Source organism: Saccopteryx leptura, chromosome 2 (assembly GCF_036850995.1).
Source record: "Saccopteryx leptura isolate mSacLep1 chromosome 2, mSacLep1_pri_phased_curated, whole genome shotgun sequence".
Classification (NCBI taxonomy): Eukaryota; Metazoa; Chordata; class Mammalia; order Chiroptera; family Emballonuridae; genus Saccopteryx; species Saccopteryx leptura.
In genome coordinates, this window is record NC_089504.1 from 23,300,622 (window position 1) to 23,324,073 (window position 23,452).

The window sequence follows — 23,452 nt, forward strand, 5'->3', positions numbered from 1 at the left end:
TAATATAAAGAAATGGGATAAATCTTTTCACAGGAATACTGATTCACTACCATGAATGTGTCTTGATATTTTGGTGTAGTGTCATACTTGCTTCAAACTATGTGTGAATCACTTCCACACAAATAAAACATTTATAGTTCATTGTTTGAAAGAACAGCACATAACCAGTCACTTCTTTTCTGGTTTAAGTGCATGTAAATGCATTCATCATGTACAATGGATTTTTTTCACCAGGCAAGGACTTCATAATATAGGAACAACTTTTTAGTACCCTCTTTCTGCTCTATCACGTTTTAAGAACTGAAGTGGGGGGTAAAAAGCAATACTGTGGCACAAAAGACTTTTTAACAAGGCCTTTTCTGGAAAAATGTTTGAAAATAGTTATAGTCCTATAATGACTGTAATCAAGATCATCCCACAAGGACATGAACGTTGAGCCACTCTCCTGGAGAGTTTCTGATCTCAGGAAGAAAATCATGACTGGGAAGAAAGAGTAAAAAGACATTCTGACTGGGGAGAAAGTGAAAAGATATGCTAGCATATTTTCCTAGAGAGACATTTTGAACGTATTTCAATTCTAGGACAACTATAATGACGATGGTGTGACAGCTGAAATCATTTTGTTGCCGTCTGTGTCTAGAAAGACACTGGGAGTAATGTAATTAAACGCTGTTGTCATTGTTTATGTTTCGTGAAAACACTAGAGGCCATGAAAACAGAGAACTGTAGCATCTAACAAAGAATAAGGAAACACGTCTGACAAATGAGCACTTAACACATAAAAATTTTCAATGGTATCTAATCAATTTTCATGTCAACTCTTTTAACATATAAAATTTTTAAATTGCAACTAATAAATCTTCATGTCCAATCTTTTAACAAAATCCACAAATAGGATATAAAAATTGAACAATCATAAATGTCTTATGTATAAAGTTTTAAGGTAAAGTTTAAATTTCTTCATTATTCTGTGTAATCAAATACTTTGAGGAAGTTGCAACTACTGCAGAGGAGCAGCTGACACAACTCTGAAAGAATTCATTATGAAAATAGCATCACATCCGAGGTTTGGCACAGCAGCACCCAGCAGCCCTCACTCATCCACGAACGTCAGCCGGCCAGGCCCTTCGTTCTTCATCCATCTCCTATACCGCTTCCATCGGGGGTCATTCGCCAATTTTTTCTTTAGTTCTTCCTCTTGTTCTTGTTTGTAGACCTATATGTATAAATAACACTAAGTGACTTTCTAATCCAAAGGGAAACCTTGTCATTAGCTTTATGGCATATTTACATTTTCAAATATAAGTTTAGGTAAATGTATCCAGTGAATGTATTGGTTTGTCTTCTGAAGACCAAGCACTAAAAAATACTACACAATTAAGAATTCTAACATTCAGTGTTAAGTGCAAAAGAACAACTTGTACAAGGACTAGTGATTTTGTCACCAATTTCTTTAACCTCGGAATACATGCTTTCCCTCAATGAAATCACACATAAGCTGAGTTTAAAGGGTTTAAACATCTCCTCTCTACAATTAATGTCCAATAATAAAGAATCACACTGACCCTGGCCGGTTGGCTCAGCGGTAGAGCGTCGGCCTAGCGTGCGGAGGACCCGGGTTCGATTCCTGGCCAGGGCACACAGGAGAAGCGCCCATTTGCTTCTCCACCCCTCCGCCGCACTTTCCTCTCTGTCTTTCTCTCTTCCCCTCCCACAGCCAAGGCTCCATTGGAGCAAAGATGGCCCGGGCGCTGGGGATGGCTCTGTGGTCTCTGCCCCAGGTGCTAGAGTGGCTCTGGTCGCAATATGGCGACGCCCAGGATGGGCAGAGCATTGCCCCCTGGTGGGCAGAGCGTCGCCCCATGGTGGGCGTGCCGGGTGGATCCCGGTCGGGCGCATGCGGGAGTCTGTCTGACTGTCTCTTCCCGTTTCCAGCTTCAGAAAAATTAAAAAAAAAAAAAAAAAAAAAAAAAGAATCACACTTATTTTTTTTATTATAGTACTCTATAAATTGAACTGGTGACTTCTGGTATTTGTTGATCCTAACCAAGAAACAAAATGACCTGATACATACATTTGTCTCTAAATTAAATTTACATCCACTTTTATCTTCAAAGGTACTGGTTTCTCAAAATATTTTTATTAAAGTTACCAAAGAAGGTTAAATAAACCACATGGGTTAAGAACAACACATACACATTTCTGTAACGTTTTAGTGGATGTCAGCTGAAGCTTATATGGACAAGTTTTCAGAACCAGTTTCACAGTCACATTAAATTTTGTTAAGAAATTATTTTACTTCCAAACTTAGGAAGTAGTGACTAAGAGAACCTCATATAATAATATAATTCATCCCAGAAGAGGACTCTATGAGAGAGTTTTGTGGATTAGGCTGCTTAATCTACTTTAAAAGAAAACTTTTCAAATAATTTAGGAGCAAAACAGTATGTCGTCTTTCATGTTTAGGTTATCGATAAGCAGGCCGAATTACTTGCCAAAACATTCTGGCAATTCATAGTAAGTTAAGTTACTTAAATATAATTCAGATGAAACGTGATTCTTAGTAAAGTCTAGGAAACCACATGTAAAAAGGAATGTTATGAAACTAAAAAAAACCAAACAAACATAGCTTAGATTTCTTGGAAGGTTTCATTGTTCTTTATTCTTACATTTAATATATTAATCAATTAACTTTATCCAAAACCTGAAATAATATTATGGTGAGACAACTAGTGCCTTTAGGACTAAGCACCTCAAAGTAACTGTTGTAGCTGACAATTGTTGCATATTGCAATTATAAAAATGCCTAAGTTTAGAGGCATTACTGTAAGTAAATTTAATTTAAAAATAAAAGTAACTTTTCATACATGTGGTAGTTATTATACGAAAGATCCTTTGTTCATTTTATTTTAAAGTGAAGTTATTTCAACATAATTGCCATTTCTTATTCCCTCTGTTTTGTTTTTTCATCTCTGTGGCTAAATTTACATGACAGGAAAGGAATTTGGGGAGACCAAATTTTAGTTAGTGCAACAAATAGAAAGTGGTTGTGACACCCTTACAAACATACCTTATTGTTCCATTGCAGTTTGACACACAAAATCAGACCATTCTTAAAATTTTCAGCATCAGTCAACCAAAGTATTTAAAGTTCATCTTTTAAGAAGTTGAATTACAGGTTAAAAACCCACTGTCCCACAACCAAATATAGTCATCTTTTCAATAAAAATAAGATCTTTATTCACTATTTAGCTCTCAGATTGCAGAAAGTTGAGAGCGCACCTCTGGGACCCCTTACCCTACACGTAATTTGACCTTGGTAAGGAAGAAGGCACAAAGAGCTCAGAGACTAATTACTCACCTCGTAATTCTCCTTTATCCAGAGCTCCCGTTTAAGGAACATTTCTTTCTGATGATCTTCCAGACTATCAAACTGAGACTTCGACATCCTCATAGATTTACGTATGAGATACAGTCTTTCTTCTTCCCCATATTCTTGGCCCTTGATATTAAAATTATAGACCCACCGGCAATACCAGATTATATACGAGCACAGGTGAAAGGGGGCTAAGAGAATTTGAAACAGGAGGAGATCACGTATCTGGGGTTTCTGGTAGCCTCCCTTTATATCTATTTTACTTTTTATAATGTTCTTTATAATGTTCTCCTCCTCGTCCCGGGTTTCCTCTTTGGACTTTTTGTGTCTGCCCTTCTCTTTGGCTTTCCGGAGCAGCCCCTGCTGCTTGGCAATCTCCACTGCCTGGATGCGGTACTTGGGCACGGTGGCCAGGTAGCTGATTGCCTTGTCGTAGCTATTCCACCAGCTGAAAAACTGGAATATTTAACAAAGAAAAATGGGTCATTTTTATTACCAAAATTCATCTTGGTGAGCACAGCCACCGCGAAACCACTCTGATTAAAAATAGAGACTTCAATCATCTTACTATTTAAGTAAAAGATACAATTGAGTAATGCCTCTGTGTACAAGGCAGGATAAGTGAGGTAAGCCCTGAGTCAAGCCAAAAAGTCATTAAATCAGATAGGAGGCCTAGGCTGGTTTGCTCAATGGACAGCTCATCAGCCCGGTGTATGGACATCTGGGGTTCAATGCTGGTCAGGGCACACAGGGGAAGCGACCATGTGCTTCTCTTCCCCTCACAGTCCCGCTTCTCTCTTCCTTCCCCTACCACAGCAAGTGGCTCAACTGGTTGGAGCACCAGCCCAGGTGCTGAGGATAGCTCAGTTGGTCCACGCATTAGCCTCAGGCACTGAGAGTACTCAGTTGATTTGAGTATCTGCTTCAGATGGTCGTTGCCTGGTGGATGCCAGCCAGGGTGCATGGTGCATGTGGGAGTCTATCTACCCTCCTCTCAAAAAAAAAAAAATCAAACAGTAGATACCCAAGATCAGAGGACTGATCAATGGAATCATACACCCGTGATCTCACATATTTACTATTTGGCTCTTCCCTACATCATTATTAGGAAATCTTAATATCTCTCTTTCTGTGTCTCTCAAGACTGCAGTCTATTTACTGGAAGAAGAGTTAAATGGCAAAACTAGCTGGTACAGAAGTCATTTAAAGAAATCACAGGATATAGACTCAGGCAACTATAAATATTCATTCCTATCTCTTCCCTAAATCATCTACATAGTTAATGCTCATCAGATTCTGAACTGAAAGATTCAAAAACGTTTGAACTCGACATACTTGGACAGGAAAACAACTCATTTCATAAATATCTTCAACAACAAAGAGTTTTATTAATTGTCAGAAAAAGTCCTATTCCTGACATTTCCACACATTTTATTTGCTCTTTTATTAAATGAATATAGCAGTTACACCAACAATATCCTGAAATATTATAGTAGCAATCTATTAGGAATAGCAAAAAAAAAAAAAAAGTTACTAGAGGATTACATTATCTAAAAACAAAAGTAAAATAACCCCCCCTTTAAAAGGACTTCTACAAAAGGCAATACATTTTAAATATACAACCTCTATAAGTTTTCAATAGAAATTCTTTTTGTTATATGAATTGGATCTCATTTCTGGAAATTACACTGAGAATCAATTTCAAACTGGCAAATTGCTTCATTCTAGTCACTTGAAATGTTATTTTCCTCTGAAGGAATACAAGATAGGTGTGGTAAGTTTAAGAAAATAGTAGGAAAACTGATTTCAGGATGAAGTTAAATTTTTCTGATATTTTAAAACAACTTAAAAAGGTATAGCTCTTTTAATCTATTTCAGTAGTGTTCAACCCGAGCAAAAGCACCCTTAGCAGGCCTGTGGAAATGTGTGGGATATCTCTGGTCGCTATAATGATGGCAAACACTACAAACTTTTGGTGTATGGGTGCCAAGACCTTTTTTTTTAAGTGAGAAGAGGGGAGACAGAAAGATAGAGTCCCACATGCACTGGGACCAGGATCTACCCTACAAGCCCCCTACTGGTGATGCTCTGCCCATCTAGGGCCCTTGCTCAGCAACTGAGCTATTTTTAGTACCTGACATGGAGGTTCCACAGAGCCATCTTCAGCACCCAAGGCCAAGTGACTCAAACCAATAGAGCCACGGTTGCAGGAGGGGGAGAGAGCGAGAATGTGAGAGAAAGGGAAGGGGGAGGAGTGGAGAAGCGATGTTCACTTTTCCTGTGTTCCCTGACCGGGAATAGAACCTGGGACTTCCACATGCTGGGTGACATCTACCATTTAGCCAACTGGCCTGGACCAGGTGCCAAGATTTGTTAGGTTATATTAAGAGGTTCAGAGTCTTCCCAGGTTTAACAGAAAATTATTGAAAAGTCCTACAAAAGTAAATGATACGATCAGGTTGACACTGAATCTGGCTGTGGGAAACACTCTACAGGAGGCTATGAGGAAAAAATCCATTGTTGAGGACTTTTGATAGTTATATAATGACATTCATCAGTTTCTTGAATTTCACACTGATAAAGATTCTAGTATTATCACTGGTTGAAAAAAATGAATATTTTTCTAAGGTAAAAAAACTTATCTCAAATTCAGGTAAAATTTTACAGACAGGTACTTCTAGATCAGTTTTGATGACCAGCATCAGGCAATGTACACTCAGGCACATACACGCAGACACATATACCCATCAGTACACACCTGAAACACTGAGATAGCGCACACGCTGACCAGGATCACGACTCTAACATCCACCTTCGGGGCCAGGCGCCTGCGGTAGTAGTGATAGTAATGTCTGTAGTACTCGTCCGGGTGGTCCAGCATGTAGTCATAATCCTTGCGCGTTTCCTCATCCTGTACAGTAACAAGACAGCCAAGTTCACAGACGCTTCCGAACATGGTCTTAGTTTACAATCTGTTAAGTCAAATCTAGAATTTTTACAACTATATAAGGTCAATGTGAGTAAAAGCACTGGAACTGTCCAAATAAAAAAAGTCCCATCCCTCTTCAAAGGCACACAGTGGTTTGTTTCTAGAACTTTAATGTGTGCTGTAAAGCATAAAAATCTCTCCCTAAATTCTTGAGTGTTGTTAGTCCTCCTAGAAAAATAAAAACATTTTAATAACAATTAATGATGTCTTTTTAGCCAGTGTTGTGCTAATAAGGATGTCTTCTCGATCTTATAACAGTTACCTACCCTCATAAGTATTGATAGGAAAAACTGTTTATACCTATCGTACACATTCACAATCATTTTCCAGCTTTACGTAGAAAGTGTTCTGTTGGAAGCAATGATTAAGACAACAAAAAGCAGACAAAGCCAGTCTGTGCCTACAAAACTGAGTTATGCTCATCTCAAAGAAACATCTATGCAGTGTACTGGCCAAAGTCTAGCTCTGTGACTTTGAGTGGAATTTTTAGCCTCTCTGAGACTACCTTTTTTATTTATAAAAAGGAAATAACAATATCTGCTCTATATTTTCACAGGCTTGTTTTGACTATCAAATGACATACACTGTACAAAAACATCTTACAAATACATAGTACTTTACTATTATAACACCTTGTCACAGTCCGGTTCCTAAATAAGGTAACAAATAAATCTTCATCACACAAACATGTTGAAAAGATATAACACTCTAAAATGCTGCTCTGTTTACAAATGTTCCCAAATAAAACATCCTTAAAATGTCTTCTAATTTAAATTAGTTTCTAACAGTGATAAATACCAATCTTTTATTGAGCTACATCCCTTGAGGAGCTACTAAACTACGTTATGGATCGCTTTTTATCACACTGGCATCCCCTTTGTCAGTGTTAAAAAATGTTAAAGGCTAGAAGCATAACAAATTCTTTACTCTCTATAAGTGAGTATGCAGAAACCATTATGAAAACAAAAATCTCTTTTTAGGATGAATTATTCCACATAAAGTTGCAGGTTCTCAGGCATCAGCATTTCACAATCTACATCTAGTGCTCTGCTACAGTAAACAGAGGTTCTACATCTGTTTAGGACCTCCTCCTGATTCCTCTAAAATGTAGTTTCATAGATTTCAAATAAGAAGTCTGCTAATGAGCCTTGGCTATTTGCTCAGTGGTAGAGCATTGGCCAGGTGTGTGGACATCCCAGGTTTGATTTCTGGTCAGGGGACACAGGAGAAGCACTCATCTGCTTCTCCCTTTCCCCCTCTCATTTCTCTCTCCCACCCTACCCGCTCCTGAAGCCATGGCTCAATTGGAGTGAGTTGGTCCTGGACACTGAAGATGGCTCCGACCTCTGCCTCAGGCACTAAGAAGGGCTCAGTTGCTGAGCAATGGAGCAACACCCCAGATGGGCAGAGCACCTCCCCTTAGTGGGCTTGCGGGGTGGAGCCCAGTTGAGGCACATGCGGGAGTCTGTCTCTTCGCCTCCTCTCTTCTCACTGAATTAAAAAAAAAAGTCTCCTAATGACAAAAGACTTCCCTGTATCCATTAAAATTGTTATATATTTTCTATTAAGAAATCTGAATTTGATGAGCACATTTTCTGTGACAAATCTCTTTCATTACATTCAAAATATTTTTAACTGCTGACTAGAATTTCACAGTAGTAGCTAGTAGAGTTAGATATAAATATATTTAAACTTTCCATGGCACTGAGTAGAGGGCCAATATGGGAATCGTCTGTTATTAAGAAGGGCTGAGCTCAGGCTGACAGTATTTTCAAATTCACTCCTTGTATGTTCATTTCTGTCAAAAAAGATTGTCTTGTGGCAACTGCCACACCTCTCAACTGTCAATCAAATATTCCTTCTCTAAGCCATTATTATATTCTAGAGCTTCTAACTGAAAGAGGGTAAAACTTATAGGTCATAATGACAACTCTGAAGACTAAAGCCCACGTCTCTTGATGTATCTCATTTTGAGTATTTCAAGACAACTTTGAAGAATTCTTCCTCCATTTTTTTTTCTTTTGGGGCTACTTTCATAGAAATGCTCTGCTTTTCACCTGAAATCCGTGGCTTTTAACTCAGCCTCCCAATTTTGGCAGGTGCCTTTTTAAAAATGTATTTCTTCAAACATGATTCTTCTCCCTGCTCCAACTAGATTACGGGTAGTTCTGAAACTGCCACACTGAGGTCAGATCCCTGCACAATGCCAACAGCACTATCTGTGCAGAGCTTCCCAGCCTGACTGTACTGCTGGTGGAAGTTCTGAGCAAGATCTCTGAGTGCGCCTGAAATCAGCTCTGTGAATGTCATGTGTCCAGTGGCTATACTTTCTTCTCTGTTTTCTTATCTTAGTGAAGGTCACCATCCACAGAATGCAGATATCCCGCCTCAAGCATTTCTCCCAGATCTTCCCCAAGAGTCACCATCTTCTCACTGGTCCCTAGATTTGTGACACCATCAAGTCATGAGCTCCTCTAGCAGGATGGTCTATGCATGCTCTGGCAACAAGCAACCTCAAAATCTGCCCCTTGTGCCTGGCCTCTCTACTGTGCCCAGAGCCTATACAGTCCAACAAGAGCCCACTCATGAGCCCTCAAACTACCTAATGCCTGCAAAAGGCTTCAGGCCAAGTCTGACTTCTTAGGATGGTTTTCTTTCCCTTGGAGTCACCATAAATTTATGACCCTGCTTTGACCATGATTAGAGACAAGAAGGTTGGCCACCTCCCTGCTATGGTATTTAACCAGCCAGAATCTTTACTTAGTTTATAGCTCTCCCTCCAGAATGAAGAAAATGACTTTAGGCTGAGGCATACATAATATACGTTAGGAGGTGTTCAAGGTTGGCACAAATTGGGAGAGTTAGGAGCTCTCAACGGTCTAAAGTCAAAATCCTACTCATTAAGTAACCCACAAACTTTAAAATCAAACTAGTAAGAACACAAGGACACCAGGAACATTAGCAAAAAAGAAAAGACAGAGACTGGGCCCCAACTAGAGAGCTACAGCTACACACTTACGTGAACACCATATATTTACTACTGTTCTCCCGTGCAGCTGGGCACTAAGACAGTCCTGCATCCATTCTGAAATCTCCATGGCTGATACGGTAAGTTCAAGTTTCCTTGGCAACCAACTAGATAGGGCCTCCATACTGGCCCCATCTAACCGAGCACTATCTCATCACTCTCCCCTCTTCTGTCCATAGCAAACATCCAGACAGTAACTTCTGGAACCTAATGTGTCCTTCCAGTTCACCATGCTCTTTCACACCTGTCTCTGAACACAGAATTCTAACTCCAATGCCCATCCCTTTCTTCCCACTTCCTATTAATCCTTTTGGACACAAATGTTACTGCCTCAGATAGTTACACCACCTTATCACACATATTACCTATGTATTATAGCACTTATCACATTGTAATCACCAGTTTTTTCTCTTCCTTGAATGAGAACTTCTACAAGATCAGTAGGGTGACTCATTCATCTCTGTATAGCCAAGACCTAGCACAATGCCTGGCACTCAGGAAATGTCATCTTAAAAAAAACAAAGGCTCTCCCTCACTGTACACAGCTATCCAGCCACACCAGTCTCCATCTCACAGGGAAGGCCGGGTGGGTGATTACATCACAAAACTGAGCTGAAACGACTGCTTGGTGTTATAGCTTAGGAAAGTACGCTACTGCAAGCTTCAAGAGCTTAAACCTTAAAACATTTTAATATCTTACCTTTCCATAAGTAGTACTTTTTCTTTCAGCAATTTTGTGGATCTTAAGGTCCCAGGGTCAGGACGATTCCAACTTCTTTCCAAAACCACAACCTTTATACTTGTTTCTTCTCCTCTCTGTCCTGGGCCTGGACAAGCTGGGCAATAAGCTGCTTGTTTCTAATCTCTACAGGAAAAAATGGTGCTTCTGCTGGTGTCCACTCCACTCCCAATCCTCTCGGGCATAGGCAGGAGGACTGGAACAGAACCACCAATATCTAGATCAAAAGTGAACAAAGGAAACCCACAAGCAAAGAAAGTACTGAGACCTTCCTTCTCTTAGGAAAATGATCATTCCCCCCCTCCCCAGAGGCAAAAATATATTATGCTCTTGCCCTCGAAAGAAATAATGAATTGTTTGATCTTAATAAACATAAATTGCAATAATTTGATATTGCAGCCAGTTTTACGTTAAAGACTTCCTATGTCACAGATAGTAAAAACCATTTTAGGATGGTAAGGGCCAGGAATCAATAGATGAAAACATAGTACTGTTTTGTTTGTTCTAAAAAATATATTAAACCTATTTTTTAAAAGAAATACACACCTACAAATGATCTTTTTAAAGAAAAAAAAATCTGTTCCCCTACATTTCTTTCCAGGCCATTACATCCTGCGAAGAGGATGAAAATTAACTGCGTGAGTTTCATTTCTTTCCCTGTTCCCTGCCCACGGGCCTCTCGTGCCGCCATCCTCTCACACGTGTTCAGGCTGCGTGGGGTCTCGGCCATTTCCATGGTTTGCAGTATCACCCACAGACTGGTGATCCTCAGACCCCTTTCTCCTGTGCTCACCTACTTTCAAATATCTCCTGAATACTTCCTAAATGAAACAAAAATATCTCAAATTCAATATGTTCCGAACCCAAATCTGTTCCTCTGTGTTGCAGTTCAGAGTATGATATCATCATCAACTTGGTTACTTGAGCTTTTAAAAACCTTAGTGATTTTTGATTCAGCAAATAATTATGCAGGGCATTAAGCCTTCTGTTGAGCTCAAAAGAGGATATAAATAGACAACTAAGGTCCAAGCCTCAAGAACTCTCCCATCTAGAAGAATCTAGAAAGCAAGAACGGCACAACTTGATGTGCAAAGGTCCAGGGGACTGACTCACTCTGCCTGCGACCACTGGTGATGGGATTCACAGCCCAGAGGACACAAGTGCTGGGTTCTGAGAAGCACGTGAGGTGTGGTAAAAGTTGTTCCAGGCAAGGAGAGCAGCAAAGGTTAAGGTCCAGAAGAATCAATGAATGTAATGGACTCAGGGAAGCTTGCACACTGGGGAAATTCAGAAAGGAAGTAGTAAATGTGGCCAACAAAATAGGTTTGGATAAGAACTACAGAGGGTCTTAGATGTCATGCTAAAGTGTTAGGGTGTTACTGGCTGTGCTAATCAAAAAGAAAATGTTTTAAAGTATGAGATGAACAGCACTGAGCAGAAGTACGTATGTTTGAAAGATAATTCTGGTAGTGTTGTGAAGAATGGAATGGGGGAGAAACAGATTTGAGAGACTAAGTAGAATGAATTAGTGATTAAAGAAGTACAAAAATCAATCATGTTGAGCACAATGGAGAAGTTCATAATTATAGTTACTGTGTTACTCTAAGATAAAGAACAGAGGATGAAGACAGCAAATTTGGAGAAGATACAAGGGAAAACTGTGGCAAATACTGAAATGGGGAGAAAAAAACAATTACAGGATATCTTTTCAATCCCTGGTACCTCCAGGGATTGTCTATTCCTGTAGGTGGGTTTCACCTTTGTCTTTGAAAAGTCTATTTTAACTTTGTAGGGACTGGCCCTGGCCAGTTGGCTCAGTGGTACAGTCAGCGTGTGGAAGTTCCGGGTTCTATTCCCGGCCAGGGCACACAGGAGACGCAACCAACTGCTTCTCCACCCCTCCTCCTCTCACTTCTCTCTCTCTCTATCTCTTTCCTCCTCCTGCAGCCATGGCTCGATTAGAGCGAGTTGGCCCCAGGCACTGAGGATGGCTGCATGGTTTCTGCCTCAGGCACTAAGAAGAGCTCAGTTGCTGAGCAATGGAGCAGCAACCCCAGATGGGCAGAGCATGGCCCCCTTGTGGGCTTGCCGGGTGGATCCCTACAGGGGCGCATGCGGTCTGTATCTGCCTCCCCTCCTCTCACTGAAAAAAAAAAACAACAACAAAAATCTTTGTAGGGACAGCAGTAACTTGTAGAAAACTGGAAGTAATGCAAATAATTCTTGTTCACTGAAAGGCAGTTGTGTCCAGAGTAATGCAATTGATTACTGCCTTGTCATACTAGCCAGTTTCACAGGCAGGTCATCATTCCTTGTCTGAGTATAAACGTGTGGCATTTTTTCTCTTTTGAACCAATTTTAATATCTTACTGGTTCCCTCGTTAATAAATTAACTAAAATCTTTAATACATGTTCATTTTGCATTTGTATGAGAGTCATGATTATCTCTTCTTTTAAAATTTACTCTTTAACAAAGATTAACAAGACTGATTTCAGGCATATTTAATTTGGGGCACCTGCACTACTGATGAGAGAAGACTGAAAACATGGAAACTTAGAAAACGTGCAGATTTTAGAGCTGTCAAGGATTTAGTTGAGTTTCATCAGGAAAAGCTTAGAAAATGAAAAGAGGCCAAAAGGACATAAGTAAGGGAAAGCAGTGTTGAAGGTGTAGGCAGAGGAAAGGAAGACTCTACAAACTGAAAAGAAGTAACTAGAAAGACAGGAGAAATGGGAGAGAATAATATCAAGGGAGTGAGTCAAGGGGAAACGTCTTAAAGAACTACACGGTAAACAATATCGAACGCCAGAAAAGTTCTCGGAAGAATGAAGCGCCCTCAGATCTGATGCTAAGAGTGTCACTGTTCCCTTCAGAACAGTTCCAGTACGTGTGTGAGGTACATGTCGGTCTACAACAGCCTGAATGAGGAGGAGAAACAGTCAACAGTAAAAAAAGAAGGAAATGTGACCATAACTTTAGCAGAAAAAAAGTGAAAAGAATATGCAATCAAGAGATTCTGAAGTTACCAGAGAAATGGTAAGATTCCAGAGGATGACAGTGGAAGGGAAATCAGTTCCGTCACCAACACCTTCCTGCCTTCCCTGACCATCCTCAATACTCTTTCCAGAATTTTCTTTCAGAATCAAACATCAGATTTGTTACTTCTCTACTTTGAAATCTCTGGTGACTATTCAGTACATAAAATTTAAATGCCAGACACAGGTTAAAGGGTGTTCATCATGTGATTCCCAAACTATGTTCCGGTCTCCTGAACCATTCTACCTACGGTGTATCAGACAGTCTTCTCACCTAGGAGTAGATTCCCTAAATTCTATGAAAAAATGCAAGAAGGGTCTTTGTGCTGTAAATATCTCAAAATGTTCCGTTTACCCATGGTAAATCTACACAAGCTAAATTAAGAGGTCAAGTGCCCAGTTTCTGGCTAGAATTATATCAACTCAGTAGTTTTCGTGTTAATGCAAAGCACTGATTGGTTGTTGATAACATCATGTGTCAGGTAGTCACAACACTAGAATTAAATACATCTGGTGTATAATCAACCTTGGCCATAAATAGGGTATATCAGCTGAAATTAAGGGAGCAGTAAAAAAAATAAACAATACTTATGGGTTCACAGCAGAAATAGCAAACGTGGCACATAAGATACCACACCCTTTGGGGCCCTTGAGAGAAATCACTCTCAAACTTGCCATCTTTCCCACTAAATCCAGACAAGGCTTCAAATGTTTACAAGTGTTCCGGGGAGCTGTGCCCAATAAGAATTGGCATGTGAAATAAAAACTACCTGCTATCAAGATTACCTACATTGGCTGCTTATCAGCAAATTTATATATGACATGTATAAATTGTCATTTCCATTTTTTATGGATACTGAATTATTACAGATGACTGATTAAAATCTGGGCTGAAGCTGGGAAAGAAACACAGTAACAGTAGTAAGTGTCACTGGTGGTGGAGAAGACACTCACTACTACAGTACCTCACCAAACTACATCTCAGTCCTCCTGGAACAAGCCTGGCAAACTCAGGACTCCATGCTTTTGTTGATTAAGTTTTCTCTCTACCAGAAACGTCCCTTTACTGTCAACCCTGGTGACTATTCTGGATCCAGATCAAAGAAGAAATAATTGTGTCCTCTCACTGCTGTGATATAATCTACACATATTTTTATTCTGTAACTTAAATAAATAACGAAACAGTAAGTGTCTCTCTCCTACTTATAGGAAAAGCTTAAGGCAGGAAGTGCGCCCTTTTCACTGTTCTGGTCCCCCCCCCCCCCTCAGTACTGGTTACAGGGAGGGGAAAGAAAATATACATACTAAGGAAGGACAGTAAACAGTGACATAAAAAGGCAAGGAGCTCAGAAGTCTGTTTTGTGCCAAATTCTTCCTAAGAGCTAAAGCCCTGCCACATCCATCAGCCTGATAAAGATAAATTGAAGTGTTCTGGTGACGTCCCTGCAAAGACAAGGCGAGAGCAGCAGAAGGCTCCCTACACCTCCCTAACGGAGCAGAGAGCCTTCAGGCCGTGACGCTTTCAAGATCCTGTGTGTCTATGTTCTGCTCTGTGGTCTTGCAAAAGTCAAATTCCGCTATTTTCTCATTTTCTACCAATCATAGTTTTTCTAAGTGCGTCCTTTCCACCTATTCCTCACCTGCTTATTTTTATGCCATCCTTCTTAATTTATCTCATTCTTATCTACAGTAAAAAGTGATTAATGTTCTGATAAACCTTCAGAACACAATTTCCCCTTAAGCAATTCTCCCCTCATGCAAGAATTTTTCATTCATGTCCAACCAATCAACTGTATCTGTACCACTCTCTAAAACTAAAATTTGGGGTAAAATATCAAAGTAGGCTTCACATACTCAAAAACTCCAGAAGTCCACTTTTGATTTCCATTCTATCTGAATCTATCTCCAGTATGAGTTTTTACCTACCATTCATTATCTGATGTGCCAGACACTGTGCTAGGTGCCAATACACTCACAAAAAAACTGAGGCACATGGCTTAGTGGGGCGGGGAGAGGGGGTGAAGGGCTACTCAGTATTTACAGTGCAGTGTGATAAGTGCTATATCCACATAAAAAGAGCCACTGTTCACCCAGTGAGCAAGAGTTCATTTACTTAACTTCCAAAGTCCATGATTCCCTGAATTCCCAGTAGTTAAATACACGAAGTGCTATTCATTGTGTCCACTCACACTATAAAGCAAATATAAAGCAGTGTGTGAAATATCCCCTTCTCCCTCTTAAAAATATCTAAAATCGTCTACGGCCATACCACCCTGAACGCGCCCGATCTCGTCTGATAAAAATATCTAAAATCAATAAAAATAAATTAATGACCCCTGACCCCAGCAAAAGAAGAACCCTGAAATACATAGTGAAGGACCCATGGCTCAACATGGACCAGGAGGAGGAACTGGGGCCTCACAGCAAGCTGCCCTGGGGCGGCATGGACCCCCAGGTAACAGAGACAATGAAGAATCTGGGATTTGAGTGGAATGAGACCCAGGAATCCGTCACAGAATGAAAGTATAACAAAGTGATGGGCACGAAGCTGATGCTAAGTACCAGGAAAACCAAGACCCTGACCCCAACCTAAGAGGTTCGGCTATGAGGGTAGAAGACCAAAGAGCCTGCCATTCCCCCGGCCAGCCTAGAGTTGACCACTTCCCCACCGAGCCTGGAGTCCTGGCCTGCCACCCTCACCCCAGCCCTCCACTGTGGCCCTGGGGGGCTCCCCCTCCACCCATAGGAACAAAGACAAACCCCTCCCTCTGGCCACAGTCAGGGCCAGCAGGGGGTGGTGGCTAGGAGGGTCTTCAGTTTTCTAGTAAGACTCCTGTGCTGTAGGCCCTCCACTAACAAGCAGAATTGCAAAAAAAATGAGTAAAGCCTGACCTGTGGTGGTGCAATGGATAAAGCGTCGACCTGGAAATGCTGAGGTCACCGGTTCGAAACCCTGGGCTTGCCTGGTCAAGGCACATATGGGAGTTGATGCTTCCAGCTCCTCCCCCCTTCTCTCTCTCCTCTCTCCCTCTCTGTCTCTCTCCTCTCTAAAAATGAATAAATAAAATTTAAAAAAAATAAAAAAATAAATAAAAAAATGAGTAAAGCCAATATCATTTTCAAAATACTGGACGGCCAGGGCAGGGCCACAGTCACAGACGCTGGGTCAAGCTATATACTCCCTGCATTTTAAATGCCGAACTTGAAGGTGCTGAGCTCCAGGGAGGCTGGCCACGTGGTGCAGAACTGCCAGAGGCTGAACAGAGACAGCTGCAGGTGACAGTGGTTCCAGAAACACACAGTGTGTGTGCAAAAGCCTCTGAGCGAGAGGACTTGGTGCAGCGGACAATGGGGGTGTGCGGACTGCCCTGGCGTCCTCTGCGCAGGATTCACGTTGCGAGGGCACCTGGTATCTCCACGGCCTTCGGATGTATCTTATCCAAAATACCTGCTCAGCTTGGAGTTTGGCCTGGAGATCCCTGGGCGTCAAGCGGCCATCCTCACTGCGGTTCCCCCTTGAATGAAACTTCAGAGGCTGGATTGTTTTTCCCGGGACCCTTCTCCTCTACCCTGTTCTTCTTTTCTCCCATGTTTGTGGGAATTCTTATTCAAGTATTTGGATCTTCCAAATCTTGTAATAAACTTGTTGCCCCAGGAGAGGGGGGACGACAATGATTAAGTGTGATAATGTCTCATCTTATCAACTGTACTTAAATCACCGTAGTGTACTCATTTTTTAAAAACCACCATATCTAGCCTGACCAAGCGGTGGCACTGACGACCCAGGTTCGACACCCCGAGGTCACCAGCTTGAGCGCGGGCTTATCTGGTTTGAGCAAAAGTTCACCAGTTTGGACCCAAGGTCGCTGGCTCGAGCAAGGGGTTAGTCGGTCTGCTGAAGACCCGTGGTCAAGGCACATATGAGAAAGCAATCAATGAACAACTAAGGTGTCGTGACAAAAAACTAATGATTGATGCTTCTCATCTCTCTCCATTCCTGTCTGTCTGTCCCTGTCTATCCCTCTCTCTGACTCTCTCTCTGTCTCTGTAAAAAAAACAAAAACCACCATATCTAAAAAATAATCTTTCAGAGAGGCATTTATTTGATCAAGACAACCTGAGTCATAAATCCACTAAATCTTACACAAATATATTGCATTTGGTGATGCATTTATTATTAACATTTAGAGATGTTTGGTTATTAGAAGTCTGGTGGGACACCACAGTAAGGTTATAATGGGTACTGTGTTTCCCCATGTATAAGACGCACTCTTTTTCAAAAAATGTGGGGTCTAAAACTGGGTGCATCTTATACAATGCCATAGATGGAACTGAGGATGAGGCAACACATGAAGACAGCGATTTGTCATCAGAAACAGATGAGGACAAGCTAATGGATAGGAGTTTTGACAGTGATGGAGAGTTGTATGAATTTTATGATAAATAAAATATGAGTTCAATAACTTCATGTAATACATTTTTTTTTCAAATTTTGGGCCCCAAAACTAAGGTGCATCTGATACATAAGAGCATCTTATACATGGGGAAATACAGTATATAATACAGCTCCTTGTATCATATGTTAAAAATAATGAGACTCTGAACAGTCTAACCTCTGTGCTGTATACCTGAAACTGTATTATACAGTGTGTCTGTAAAGTCGTGGTGCACTTTTGACCAGTCACAGGAAAGCAACAGAAGACGATAGAAATGTGAAATCTGCACCAAATAAAAGGAAAACTCTCCCAATTTCATATCTATTCAGTGCAGTTCGATGTGGGCTCATGCACAGATTTTTTAGGGCTCCTTAGGTAGCTATCCCGTATAGCCTCTACAGACTCGTCACTGACTGATAGTCTACCAGAACAGGGTTTCTCCACCAAACTGCCGGTTTCCTTCAACTGCTTATCCCACCGAGTAATGTTATTCCTATGTGGTGGTGCTTCGTTATAAACACACCGATATTCACGTTGCACTTTGGTCACGGATTCGAATTTAGCAAGCCACAGAACACACTGAACTTTCCTCGGTACTGTCCACATCTCGACTGGCACAGCCATGGGCTGCTCCGCTGTATACACAGTGTTACGTCATCATCTGCGCATGCGCACATGCTGCTACATCATCCTACAGAAACTGGGAGGGTTTTCCTTTTATTTGGTGCAGATTTCACATTTCTATCGTCTTTTGTTGCTTCCCTGTGACCGGTCAAAAGTGCATCATGACTTTACGGACACACTGTATACAGAATACTGAATATAAACTGTAATTGAAAAATGAAAAACGGATAAGAGACTTGAACTGACCGGTAATAAGAAAAATTAAGGTTATGAAAAAATTATGCAGAAGAAAAAAAAGGCTCCTGGCTCCAATGAATTTATGACTAAATTATTTCAGATATCAAGAGAGAAATAACTTCTGATGTACTGTTCCAGAGATGCAATGTACCTGCACATTCTGCAAAGCAAATATAAAGCCAACTTTTCCCTCCATATATATGCCAGCAGCAACCGAACAAGACTCTGAGGGACAGTCTGCCCAATGCCCCTCTCTCCCGCCTTTTTGGCTGGCTCCATGGAAGAGTACACTCCCACAGGGTTTACTGTTATTCTTTTTGGAGAGATAGAGTATAGCAAAAATGACAAACAAATGAATGTGGTCCCAGGTCTGCAGCTGCTGCTCCAGGAGATGATATGTGGAATTCTAGATAGGCTTCTGGATCTTGTCTTTAGATTTTTTTATTTGTTGATTTTTATAGAGGGGAGGGACAGCAAGAAGTATCGACACATAGTTGCTTCACTTCAGTTGTTCATTGGGTGCTCACTTAGGCAGCACATATACTAAAAAGGTTCATTGGTTACTTGTCGTCTGTGCCTTGATTAAGCAAACCCAGGTTTTCAAACTGGTGGTCTCAGTATTCCAGGTTGATTCTCCATCCACTGTGCCACCCCAGGCTGGGATGCATCTCATCTTCATTCCAGAGCCACTGGAACATATCAACTTCTCCCACCACTCTATCTGACCTGCTCTTACCAAAGCCCACATCGAGCTCTTACCCCTCACAAGCTCTCTCTCCAGCCTGCAGATATAATCCACGCAAAACAGTTAGATCCCCATTGCCTCAAGGGGGTAATATGGAAGGCAGAGGCCATCCAAACTGAGTGACCCCAGGTCACTAGATCTTTGCATTACCCAGAAACAATAGTGTCTAGCAACAGTCTCACAAATTTCCACTATGACAGAAATAAAACCAGACCACCCTGTTTGTTTTTGATAACTCCTTTGACACACAGCAAGACCAAGTCCTTTCCCTTATTCCAGGGGAGGGCATCTACAATGAAGTTAAAAATAAAATAAGTTTCCTGAGCTGTTCCACTTGGAAATGGGGCCCATGCCTATTTCTACAAATTTCAAACGGGACTTTCCATACAGCTCTGCTAAGTCTGATTTTCAAGGGTCCAACTATCCCTGGACAGCCCTTTTCTCTCTCAGATAATTCCTATTCCCCTACAGCAATGGTTCTCAAAGTGTGCCCTAGAACAGTGGTCCCCAACCTTTTTTGGGCCACGGACCAGTTTAATGTCAGAAAATATTTTCATGGGCCAGCCTTTAGGGTGGGACGGATAAATGTATCACATGACAAGAGACAAGTGTCAAGAGTGAGTTTTAGACAGATGTAACAGAGGAAATCTGGTCATTTTAAAAAAATGAAACATTGTTCAGACTTAAATATAAATAAAGCAGAAATAATTTAAGTTATTTATTCTTTCTCTGCAGACAGGTACCAAATGGCCCATGGACTGGTACCGGTCTTCAGCCTGGGGGTTTGGAGACCACTGCCCTAGAAGATTTCCAGGTGTGCCCTATGGTATTCCAGAGAAATATGTGCCTATTGGGGACCAAAAAACCAACAGGGTTTTTGGAGTTTAGATTTTGGGGGGACAGAGTTGTGGGGAATTGGCTGCAAGCTGACAGTCTGCCCAACCCTCCATCTCACTTGCCTGATTAGGTTGCAAAAGGCTGTTAAGCTGTGGTGCTGGATTGTTTACACTACCCCCCATGTTCCCCAGAAAGACTGGAGGCAAGTTTCTTCTATCCTTTGTTTGGTGTAAAGTTAAGATGATATGTATGGTGGGGGTTTACTGCACTCAACACAATTAAGAGTAAAAAGAGAGGAATTCTTCAATTTGTTGATGAGAAAATGAGAGTTTGCCTTTCAAATATATGCCCAACATTGAAGAAATCGCTAGGACACATCAGGCTCATGTTTCTCATAAACACAAGAATGAAAAAACTTAACACATTTGCACGGGGACCTGCCGAATTTACTAAATCTTACTAAGAATGTATCTATATTTATAAAAAGATAACTTTTTTGTCATTTTTTAAATTTTTTAACCCCTTTTTTACACATTCTAAAAAGCATAACTCAAAAAATGTAACATAAAAATGTTTTCTAATGTCACTGAGCGGGGTTGGGGAAACGACAGAACACTCTTGCACTCCCTCCTCCACCGGCACAACTCCCGTTCCAGTCTCCTGTTCGGAAGCTCTGAATCTACCACAATCCCTCCTGTGGGAATCAAGAGTAAAAGGGTTACTTTCCCCAGACATACTAGTTTTTAACTGCCCCCAAATTCCTTGTTCATGAGTGGACAAATCATTTTAGTGCTTTTAATTAGCTGACACATCAGTGCTAAACTTTAGGGGTAGAAACCTTTAGTTGCAACTATTACAGATCCACCAGATCAGCCTCAATATTTGTCTCTTTGAGAAAATGGCAAGAATATTTAGTCTTGAGGTCCCCCCTCCCAAGCAGATACAGATTTCTCTACTCTCTGTTTCCTGACAGTTGTTTTACTAACATCTCATCATTCTCAGGCCAAACCCACCCATCTCCAAGCACAGCGGATGGCACAGTTGGTAGTGTTTCTGCTGCCCTCTCTTCTGGAAGTTCTCCATCAGCCCAGGGCCTCCTTATATGCCATCAGTGCTTTGGAGGACCAGCAGCGGGCTTTCTGGTTGCTGGTCTGGACCCCTCCCTTTCCTGCTGTGTTTGCTTCAGATGCTGGCGTCCCTGGATGGAGAAGTTCTTTTCCATTTTTCTGAAGTCTTTCCTCAGTTGCTCTTTATCCTAAAGAACAGGCAACTAAACCCTCTGGCCTCAGCACTGTCCCAGCTCCCCACCCATTCCTCAGTTAATTGTCAATAAAAATTACAACCCACCAACGCCAGTTGGTAAAAATTTATTGAACTGGGCATGCTCATTTTACGACTCCATACTATCCAAATTGCTCTGGGAAGTGTGACTAGGGAGACCTGAACTCCTTGACTTAGTATTTTCAGCTCTGGAAAAGCTAATCTGAAAAAATAATCCCTGGTTAAACGGTTAAACTGTAGTATACCCACTCAAAGTAGTCATTAATAACAGACTATATAGTAATGTGAAAAACTGGCCTCAAAAAAAAAAAAAAGAAAGAAATATCATATAACTATAATCACTGTTATATTAGGATAGAGGCTTTGAAGCAGAAACACCCCTTTTAGATGTGATTTCTTTATGGTTGGATTTTTACAGTAGTAGAAGAAAACAGGATCAGGCTAAATCTCCCCATCTTCACAGGGCTCAATAAAACCCTTGTCAAATGAGTGCACACATACAAAATATTTCCTACTAGACCTGTGGTGGCGCAGTGGATCAAGTGTCCACCTGGGAATGCTGAGGTCGCTGGTTCAAAAACCATGGGCTTGCCTAGTCAAGACACATATGAGAGTTGGTGCTTTCTGCTCCTCTCCCTTCTCTCTCTCTCTCAGTCTCTCTCTGTGTCTCTCTCTCTAAAAACACTGAATAAAGTTTAAAAAAATTAAATAAATCTTAAAAAAAAAAAAAGAAACTCTGGCAGTTTTGAGCCCCAAGACATTAAGCACCTATTTACAGGTCCTATGCAGGGAATTTCTCACACTTATTTAACCCTCATAAAAATCCTGTGAGGAAGTATCATGGCCTTAATTTTACACATGAAGAAACCGCTACTCTGGCATATGAAGTCACTATCCAAGGTCAAACGGGGTGTCAGGGCCAAGCGTCAAATATCTAGGCTTCTGACTAGCTAGTTGTTCATTCCTCTTCTTAAATGTCACAATCAATACCAGCCCCAGAAACCAAGTTCCTGTCATGCCAAATTGGCGCTATCACACTATCAGTCAATACTGAAGACCTTTCCTGTGTGTCTCACAGATCCTGGTAATAACAGTCATCCATCCTGCTTTCTGAGTGTGAGCTGCGTGTTATTCAAATGCTCTCGCTAAATCGTAAGGTGCCCAACAGACATCATGCCTGGCATTACCAGGGACGTCACAAACAGGAGGGGGCTGGCTGTCCTCCTACGGCCAAAGGGGTGTCCCCGCTTCGTCAATGGGCCGTGGAGGCTCTCACACAGGGCCACGTGGGAGAGCTCGGGCACCCGACGGGTCGTGGCGGTGTCCGCGCCCAGCGCGGGGGTCGCAGAGAGCCTGGCTCCGCGGGTCCCCCGGAGGGTTCTGGCCGCTCCCCCGCGAGGTGCGCACCCCAAGGCCTCACCTTGAGCGTCTCGTAGGCGGTCGCCACCAGCAGGAAGGCCTCCTCGGCGCTCTGCGGCGTGCGCCCGGGGCCCTGGTCGCCCGGCTCGGGCCGGTAGCGGTCGGGGTGGTAGCGCCGGGCCAGCTGGCGGTAGGCCCGCGCGATCTCCGCCTTGCTGGCGGCGCGGCCCACGCCCAGCACCTCGTAGCAGTCCCGCGTGCCGCAGTAGAGCCCCTCCACCAGGGCCCCCGCGGGCCGCGCCAGCAGCAGCGCCAGCAGCAGGGGCGGCAGCAGCACCCAGCCGCGCCGGCCCGCACTCCCGGCGCCCCGGCGCGGAACGAGCGGCGCCGCCATCCGGACCTGGGCCGCGGTTCCGCCACCCCACCGCGCTCCCGCACTCCCGCCGCCCGCCCGGCTCTTCCGCGGCGTCCAGGTCCGAGTCAGCAGGAACCGCCTCCGCGCAGGCGCACAGGGCACGACTGCGGCAATCACTTTCTTCCCGACTGTTGCTAGGGCGAAGGACGCCTGAGCCACCCGGTATCTCCCGTTTTGTCTCGGAACGCCTTCCTAATCCCAGGGGCCGGAGGATTTATCTTCCATCGGATTTAAAGGCACATTTAACCAGTGTGTGCAGAGCACTTTACCGCCCGCCATGCGATCTTTTAGACATCACGATTTCATCTGCTGCAAGAGTTAGTCTGGCGCTCCTGCCCTCTGGTTATCAG

The 23,452-nt window shown here is 42.3% G+C and overlaps 1 protein-coding gene across 1 annotated transcript; it reads right to left on the reverse strand.

The window, feature by feature from the left end:
• Positions 1 to 783: 783 nt before the first annotated feature.
• DNAJC25 (DnaJ heat shock protein family (Hsp40) member C25) lies at positions 784 to 23,175 on the reverse strand. Its single transcript, XM_066367434.1, has 4 exons — positions 22,749 to 23,175; positions 6,135 to 6,287; positions 3,362 to 3,832; positions 784 to 1,216 (listed from the first exon to the last, which is right to left on the reverse strand). The coding sequence occupies exons 1-4, from the start codon at positions 23,079 to 23,081 to the stop codon at positions 1,094 to 1,096; spliced, it is 1,080 nt and encodes a 359-aa protein (XP_066223531.1). The 5' UTR covers positions 23,082 to 23,175; the 3' UTR covers positions 784 to 1,093.
• Positions 23,176 to 23,452: the final 277 nt, after the last annotated feature.